The sequence below is a fragment of the Ailuropoda melanoleuca genome, chromosome 1 (assembly GCF_002007445.2).
Source record: "Ailuropoda melanoleuca isolate Jingjing chromosome 1, ASM200744v2, whole genome shotgun sequence".
NCBI lineage: Eukaryota > Metazoa > Chordata > Mammalia > Carnivora > Ursidae > Ailuropoda > Ailuropoda melanoleuca.
The window spans coordinates 5,931,733-5,941,116 of record NC_048218.1 but is presented as its reverse complement, the minus strand read 5'-3'; the positions used below and the strand labels follow the sequence as shown (position 1 = coordinate 5,941,116).

Here is a 9,384-nt window from a genome sequence, read left to right as displayed (position 1 = left end):
CTTCCCCTCCCCTTTTCTCCATCGCTCTTTGACTTTCTAACCGCAGAAACACAAGTCAGGACCTTGGGAACTGTTCATCTATTCAGAACTCATGGAATAAAATGAAATTCTTTATTTCATCTCAAGTCTTGAGGCATGATTGATAGACGTGGAAATAATGTTGGTGAGGTGGCCAGGCTGATTTGGGCTCCTGGGGGGTACTTGAGAAGGAAGGAAGACAGGAGTTTGGACAGAATAAAGGATGTTGCCTTCCGAATATTTTATTAAAAGTAAACCTGCCTAAAACGAAGACATTTCTACTTTTTGAACAGCAAAGTTATCTCTGGAAATAGCCAAAGGAATAAGTAATTTATAGAGTGGCACGGACAATTATGGACAAGTTGGAAAGTATGTATAGAAAACATGATTGGGCGCCTGGGTGGCACAGCGGTTGGGCGTCTGCCTTCGGCTCAGGGCGTGATCCCGGCGTTCTGGGATCGAGCCCCACATCAGGCTCCTCTGCTATGAGCCTGCTTCTTCCTCTCCCACTCCCCCTGCTTGTGTTCCCTCTCTTGCTGGCTGTCTCTATCTCTGTCAAATAAATAAATAAAATCTTTAAAAAAAAAAAAAGAAAACATGATTAATTAAAATAGTAATTTAGTTCCAATGACCTGTCCTCGGGTCTGATGGGATTTTCTGATATTCAGAAATTCAGCTGTGAAGCTATGGAATTTGGAGCGCAGTTTCGGTGAGGAGGAGCAGAAAGTCCTAGGGCTGCGCCAGCCTAGCCTTGGCGGAGGGCACATAGTGGAGAAATCCGAGCTCCTCCTTTGCTTCTGATAGATGTGACACTCAGGAATGTGCCAGAGTGAGGGTGCCAGAAGCTTAGGGGAAATTCCATCACCCCACACCTTTCTGTATGACTTTTATTTTTATTTTTGTCCATGCTTGCCCCAAACTGAGTCTTACTGTTTAAGGGTTGTATTGTAGCTAACAGCTACAATACACTTTATTGATCTAATGCTTTTAGTCACAGTATCTTTGCTATGTTGATGGAACAAATGTTGCTTTTTTTTATAATAATATTTTTTTTTATTATGTTAGTCACCATACAGTACATCCCTGGTTTTTGATGTAAAGTTCCTTGATTCATTAGTTGAGTATAACACCCAGTGCACCATGCAATACGTGCCCTCCTTAATACCCATCACCAGCCTATCCCATTCCCCCATCCCCCTCCCCTCTGAAGCCCTCAGTTTGTTTCTCAGAGTCCATAGTCTCTCATGCTTCATTCCCCCTTCTGATTACCCCCCTTTCTTTATCCCTTTTCTCCTACCGATCTTCCCACTTCTTAGGAACAAATGTTACTTAAAAAGTAAATGTGTGATTACCATTTATACAAACCTGGATATGTAACTTATATATACAATTTTATATGCGATTTATATTTACTTGTAAAAATTTTAAAAGTTATTTATATTCATTTATGTCATATTTATAATTAATACAGTCTTTACATTCAGGGCACAGCCAAACCAAATTCTGTATTTGCTTATAGTTCTATATGATTTGCTTCTAGCGCTTAAGCACCCATACATGCTTTATTTTTCCTTATATTAAGAAAGATATACTCTACACAGGAACATTGATAGACTCATTCATTTTTGCAAAAATGAATAAAATATATATATATATTTGGCATATATATGTATGGAAATATATATGTATGTATAGAAATATATGTACATGTATAGAAATATATACACATATATACACTCATACATATATGTATATATTTGGCATACAAGCTATGAAAGGAATTGGGTTTGGCCCAAAGAAGGTCTGAGGCTAGACATGAGGTTTGGGATAAGCGTGAGGCTTTTATAACATTTGTTTGGGATTCTCAAATTCTGGTACCTCTGCTGATAAATGAGTTACCCGAGAATGACAGGGGGCCTCAGACCCTATAAAACACTTTTAATGGCTTGCTTTGATATGAGACAACATTCTATGCAGAGGACTTAACAAATTAAGATATTAAATATTTTCATGTCAAAGAAAATCCTTAAAATTTTACTCTTATTTTTAAGAAATGACTTATTTTGCCTCTTGATCATCTTCGCATGTTCACTGGCTAGAATGTACAGATGAGTTCTTTGCATTTTTTTCACCGAAATAAACAGGTTATGAATCTGTTCACACAAAGAACTTGGTACACTGTCTTGTGCAGAGTAGAGTGGGTCAGTAAGTGTGGATTGATTGTCGGGTTGGCCACTCCGGAACTCTCTCCCACAGGCTCCTAAGAGGGGTCCACGAGTGTGCTCCAAGTTGTTTACCGGTGTGTAAGAAAGAGGGTATTGTGCATTTTGGGAGCGAATTCTTTGAAGAGAGAGAATGGTTGTAGTTGTCTCTGGGGATGGAGGTCTGAACTGTGAAGAGGGCCACATTCCTGAGCAATGGCAGCTGGTATAGACCGATAGTTTGGGGTACGGGGCGGGGCACCAAGAGTTGTCTGTCAGGTGAGGCTGGCATCCTGCTCTCTGTGTGCGTGGAAAGGAGAGATCCCAGGGAGGACAGTGTTCTTTTACCTTGTTGCTGTTTGTGAGCCGGGAGACACAGCCACTGGCTTTCCCTGGTGTTTTCCCTGTCCTTTCCCCTTTCACTCATCTCCAAGTGGGCTTTCCAATCTCCTGTATTATTTCTGAAGCCATTTTGTTCAATGTGACTCATGTGCCCATTTTCGTAACTGTGAGGAAAGCACTTTTTTAGTTGGGTGTACTTGGTATTTGAGTTTTGTAGTGAATTGGTCTTTTCTGTTTTCCTTCTTGGTCTTCTCCCAATCCCCCCTTTTCTTCATAACCAATTCTTACTTGTTTTTTGGCATTAAAGCTTAGCAGAGAATTTAAAAGCATGTCAAAGACCTCAAGTTAAAGCTGTGATGAGGGCATCTCTATCCTTATCAGGTTGATTATGCCATGATTGAAACATTGGTGAGATTAAAATTTTAGAACTTAAAAAATGACACTGTTGATCCTTCATAATGAAGAGCTGTGACTTTATCATTTTCCTTGTTTAAATAGTAGCAAGATTATTTGTGTTGTATAGTTGGAGAAAGGATTTAATTTATGTAAATATAAGCAAAACATAAAAAAGTAAACCTAGTCTAAAAGTAATCTTTCTCTGCTCTCGACCAGATTAGGAAGAAGCAGCAGGAAGTAGTGGGCTTTTTGGAAGCTAATAAGATCGACTTTAAGGAATTAGATATTGCTGGAGATGAAGACAATAGGAAGTGGATGAGGGAGAATGTTCCCGGAGAGAAAAAACCCCAAAATGGAATCCCTTTGCCCCCCCAGATCTTCAATGAAGAGCAATATTGTGGGGTAAGTATTTGGTTTCTTGAAAAATTCTTCTGTATGTGTGTTTATCAGAAATCGTGTAAAGTAGACTAATTTGGGGGCACCTGGGTGGCTCGGTCTGTTGAACATCCAACTCTTGATTTCAGCTCAGGTCATCATCTCAGGGTCATGAAATCGAGCCCCCTGTCCCACTCCACTCTCAGTGGGGAGTCTGCTTGAGACTCTCTCTCCCACTCCCTCTGTGTCTCTCACCGCCCCAACTCTCTTTCTCTCTCTCTCAAAATAAAATAAATAAATCTTAAAAAAAAAAAAGTACAGGTGGGGTACCTGGGTGGCTCAGTCGTTAAGCGTCTGCCTTCGGCTCAGGGCGTGATCCCGGCGTTGTGGGGTCGAGCCCCGCATCGGGCTCCTCCGCTGGGAGCCTGCTTCTTCCTCTCCCACTCTCCCTGCTTGTGTTCCCTCTCTCGCTGGCTGTCTCTCTGTCAAATAAATAAATAAAAATCTTTAAAAAAAATAAAAAAAAGTACGGGTTAATTTGGAGGCAGCATTTGAACTTGTTGATAGTTTTCAGGACATGATCTATTTCTACCAGTACCTGGATGGAAGATCCATTGTGAGTCATCAGTATGTAAGATTCACAAAATGATAGAAACAATGAAATGGTGATTTGGAAGTTCTTGGGATTGTTTTAGGTCCCTTATTTTATTTTGAAGGGTTGAGGTCACTTGTTCAAACAAAGTATATATTTATTTGGAAAGGAATTCTGATCAGCCTCGTGTTGTCACATCCATGAATCCGGGCAGACACAGGGTCCGGCTTTCACTTTGATAAAGAATGATTTTCAGGAGTCAGTTCTTTTTTTTTTTTTTTTTAAAGATTTTATTTATTTATTCGACAGAGATAGAGACAGCCAGTGAGAGAAGGAACACAAGCAGGGGGAGTGGGAGAGGAAGAAGCAGGCCCATAGCAGAGGAGCCCAATGTGGGGCTTGATCCCATAACGCCGGGATCATGCCCTGAGCCGAAGGCAGACGCTCAACCGCTGTGCCACCCAGGCGCCCCAGAAGTCAGTTCTTAATACAGATCCAAGATAAATTTGTGGAAATGGATCTAGATAGTTTAAAAACTGTTCTGGAACATTTTGATTACAACAGCAATTTGATTTTATACATTTAATAGTTCCTGTCACCAGACAATCACTTTTCCCCCCAGGGTTTACAGTTCTGCTTAGTAAATCAAATTGTTGAGGAGAAGCATTTAAAGACTCCAAGGACTTCAGAGCGTGAGAGCTGGAGCTTATCTTAACGGTCATAGATGCTTCTAGGTCATCCTTCAGAGGCAGCAGTCAGGGCTCTGGAGGGCAGAGGGAAGTGAGCAGGGTTGTGTTGCTTCTGAAGGCTGCAGCCGGCTGTGGGACTCTTGACTCACCTCTTCCCTTCTTGCACACACCTGCTGGTTCTTTAGGTTAGCTCCTCGTTATTATGATGTTTCTCATCTAAAGCAGGTATGGTCCCATTAAAGCCCGAAGGACAGTGCCCGTCGCGACCTGTTTTAGTACATAAAATTTTACTGGAACACATCCACACTAAGTCAGTCACCTGTCACCTATGGTTGATTTTGCACAATGGCAGAGTTGTTGCAACAGACACCATATGACCTATAAAGCCGGAAGTATTTACTATCCGCCGTGCACAGAAAAACTTTCGGGCCTGTCCCTGATTTGAAGCACCAAGCGTTGGGTTATTGGAGGTTTGTATTAATTTCAAAGGACCAGTGTAACGAAGCACCACACACGTAGTGGCTGTTGTGGGCTGTATGTTTGTGTCCCCCGAAAATCCATACGTGGAAGCCCTAACCTCCATGGTGCTCGTATTTGGAGATGGGGCCTTTGGGAATTGGTCAGTTTAGATGAGGTCGTGACGGTGGGGCCTTCCTGATGGGAATAGTGCCCTTAGAGGAAGGGATCCCTCTGTCTTCACCAGGCAAGCACACAGCCCGAAGGTTGCTGCCTGTCCTCCCCGGATCCCAGCTATACGGACACCTGGTCTCGGACCTCCAGCCTCTAGAGCTGTGAGACGGTACCTTTCTGTCGTTTAAGCCCCCCTCCCCCGCCCAGTCTGTGGCATTTTGTTAGGTGACCCAAGTTGACTAATTCAGTGCCTTAAAATAACAGAAATGTACTCTCGCAGTTCTCAGGGCCAGAAGGCCAACAGCAAGGTGTCCGTCAGGTTGGTTTCTTCTGGAGGCTCCAGGGAAAATCTGTTCCAGGCCTTTTCCGAGCTTCTGCTGCTTGCCAACAGCCTTTGGTGCTCCCTGGCTTGCAGATGTGTCTCCCTTCCCTGCCGCCATCTCTCCTTGTGTTCTCCTTGTCTCCCTGTCTCCACTTGGCCTTATTATAAGGACAACAGTCACTGAAATAGGGTTCACCCCAGGAGTGCCGGTTAAGCGTGTGCCTTAGGCTCAGGTCATGATCTCAGGGTCCTGGCATCGAGTCCCTTGTCGAGCTTCCGTGCTCAGTGGGGAGTCTGCTTCTCCCTCTCCCTCTGCCCCTCTGCTGGCTTGTGCTTTTTTTCCTCTCTCACTCTCTCAAATAAATAAATAAAATCTTAAAAAAAAAGAATAGGACTCACCACACTCCAGTATGGCCTCATTTTAACTACTTATATCTGTAAATATCCTATTTCCAAATAAGGTTGCTTTCTGAGGTTCTGGGTGGACTTGGATTTGTGGGGAACCCTATTCAGCCCAGCACAGGGTTGTATGGATTCACATGACTGTGTTAGCATTCTTCAGAGGCTTAGCTCAATCCACTGCTGGGAGGTTGGGCGGGGGGTTGTTTTCAAACCGTCTGAATGTGGCAAGCACTTATTTAAGAGAACATATGTTCTAGCCCAAGGCTCCTGTGGATTTAAGCTGGGGCTTCCCGGGGTGCAGAGGGGATTTCCTGTGTGAGGAAGGGTCCTCATCTCCACTTCCCACTCCTCCCTTCCCCTTTCACTTCCCCTCCCCACCTCTTGACCTCCCTCCACCATGACCCATATTTCTAAGAATTGAGGCTCTTGTTGGATGAGGAAGGGAATAGTGGTGGTGGGCAATTTTGATTTTACTTTTAAAATTTTCTTAATAATTAAAAAATTAATAATGTGCATGCTGAAAAAATTAAAATGGTTCAAAAATTATCGCCAGTAAAAATTACTCTGTCTCTCACTCAGGCCCTGTGACTCTAGTTCCTTACCCCAGGGGACTGGCTTCACAGACCTGTCACCCAGACCCCATGCTCGAGAGAGCTCTCTGCTTGGTTCGATGCCCTAGTGTCTTGAAATCCACAACAGTTTTGAAACAGGGATCCCGTGTTTCATTTTTGCATGGGGACCCCCACAAATGATGTAGTCAGTCCTGCTTTGACTGACCAATGTTAGCAATTTCTTGTTTGACCTTCCAGAAATTTTATATGTATATTTATAATGTATATTATATGTCTTATAGATACCTGTAATATCTATAATACAGTAGACATTGTATAGATATATATTGTATATCACTTAAAAATGGGAGCGTGCTATACACGTTTGGTTTTTGTCAGTTAATAACCAGATCTCAGAGATCATTGCATAGCTGCCCATACTCCTCATTTTAACAGCCGCAAAATGTTCCATTGTATGTGACGTAATTATAGACACAGTCCTCTAATGGGGAACATTCAGGAAACATTCAGCATGCAAACAATGCTGCAGGAAATCTCTTTATATACACAGATCCTTGTATTCAGTGTGAATATATGTATGTAGGATAATCTAGAAAATGTGCTGAGTTAAAGCAGGTATGCACTTTGCATTTCAGAAGGTATTGGCACATGGCCCTGTGATGCACTTGTGCCCACGTTCGTTTCCACCAGCCGAGCTGAGAGCGGTTAGTTCCCTGTGACTCTGACGACATTCTTTATTCAGACTTTTGGATCTTTGCCGATCTATTAGATGAAAAATATATTCTCACTGCTTTGACTTGGATTTCTGCCTATGTGAGTGAGGCTGAACATCTTTTCCTATGTTTATAAGCTATCTTTTTCCCCTATGATTTGCTGTTTTTTTCTTGAGTTACAGGTAATATTTATTGGTTTTTAAGAGTCTTTGCTTGTGAAGGAAAGTAGCCCTTTTACGACCATAGATTTTGCAGATTTTTTTCCCACATTTTTTGTCTTTTGGGTTTTTAAAGTGATATTTTTTTGGAATGCAGAACTTAAAACATTTTTTTTTGTGAAGACAAATTCATTAATCTTTTTTCTTAATGGCTCCCGATCCTGAGCCTTACTTACGAAAGCTTTCTGCACTCTGAAATTATCAAAAGAATAATTTCATTTTTTCTTTTAGTACTTTTCCAGTGAAAATAGTATTTTAAATCTCTTACTTTTGTTTATTTTAACTGTCCTTTTAAATTAAGGTTAGTCATAGTAGAGAAAATATTGAAGTATGTAGCTTTTAACCTATGTTAACTCTTAGGGTAAAAATTCTACAGTGATTTCTTGCTCTGATAAGAAAACCTCAAAGGCATTTCTTATCCCATTTTGCTGTGATCTAGTGATTTTTTTCATTTTAGTTGTGGAAGAAAAAGAAAAGTTTTCCCCTTTCCTAAGAAAAAGACTTATACTTTTAAAGAAGATTATTTTGTAATATTTGGATAAATATTTGTAGTATTTCAGTATACATTATTTTGTAATAGAATATTTTGAATATTATTTTGTAATATTTCCCTATTACAGGTATGGATCTAATGAGATGAGCCTACAAATTATTATTATTTTAATTTTATTTATTTGTTTTAGAGAGAGAGAGAGTATTTGTGTGTGACAGCAGGGGAGGTGTTGAGGGAGAGGGAGAGAGAACCTCAAGCCAACTCTCTGCTGAGCTCGGAGCCTAATGTGGGCCTCAATCCCAGGACCCTGAGATCATGACCTGAGCCGAAATCAAGAGTTGGACTCTTAACCGACCAGCCACCCAGGTGCCCTGAGCCTATAAATTATTTTATGTNATTATTTTGTAATAGAATATTTTGAATATTATTTTGTAATATTTCCCTATTACAGGTATGGATCTAATGAGATGAGCCTACAAATTATTATTATTTTAATTTTATTTATTTGTTTTAGAGAGAGAGAGAGTATTTGTGTGTGACAGCAGGGGAGGTGTTGAGGGAGAGGGAGAGAGAACCTCAAGCCAACTCTCTGCTGAGCTCGGAGCCTAATGTGGGCCTCAATCCCAGGACCCTGAGATCATGACCTGAGCCGAAATCAAGAGTTGGACTCTTAACCGACCAGCCACCCAGGTGCCCTGAGCCTATAAATTATTTTATGTTTAACTGTTAATATTAATTCTTTTCATTTCTGCCTTCAGAGAGGTATTAGTAGTTTATCTTATGATCAGCTTTGCTAAATTTGCTTTTCTGCAGTCTGTGGACACTCTTAACAAAAGTGCATTGATGAGGCAGAGGGCTTTGTTTCTAGAAAGTAGCTAAAAATGATTATTTGTATTGTAGGTTCAGATTTTAAAAGGACACTCAAGGGTTCCCAAGGCTATGTCAGGTTTAAAATGGTGTGAATCTGGATGGTCAGTCAGTGTGTCTTTCCACAAGATTGAAATGCCTACTGTAAGAATAATTATTCTTTATGTTGAATCACTGGTTTCGTCTTGAATGGTCACCCCTACTCCATGCCTGAGCGGGAACCCTACAGTCTGAGCAGTGTATTTCTGGCACCATGGCAGTAAGGGGACTGGATGTCGACGTTAGTTCTAGGTACCACCCCGTCTCTGCCAGTGTGAACTCCCGCTGCTCTATCTGTGCAGAACAGATGAAGATATTATCCTGAGGGCATGGCAGACAACCGTTAGCTAGAGAAAGGAGACACCCGATGGCCAGGTTACCCGCCTGGCAGAGAAATACTAACTGGAAGTACAGACATGTCTGTCAATGCCAAGTTGGAATCTGTGCGTCTTAGCCCAGGTAAGGGCTGGGTGCCTGCCTGGGCCTGAACACAACCGAAGGGGACATTGGCCATT

General features: G+C 41.6%; 1 protein-coding gene across 1 annotated transcript in view; it reads left to right on the top strand.

Annotated features, from left to right (window-relative positions):
• The first annotated feature begins 2,373 nt into the window (after positions 1-2,373).
• LOC100473985 (SH3 domain-binding glutamic acid-rich protein) overlaps positions 2,374-9,384 on the top strand; it is a 54,457-nt gene continuing 47,446 nt past the window's right edge. The window contains exons 1-2 of the mRNA XM_034654132.1: positions 2,374-2,445; positions 3,174-3,359. Of these exons, the coding sequence (XP_034510023.1) occupies positions 2,374-2,445; positions 3,174-3,359 (258 nt within the window). The remainder of the gene's footprint in view (positions 2,446-3,173; positions 3,360-9,384) is intronic.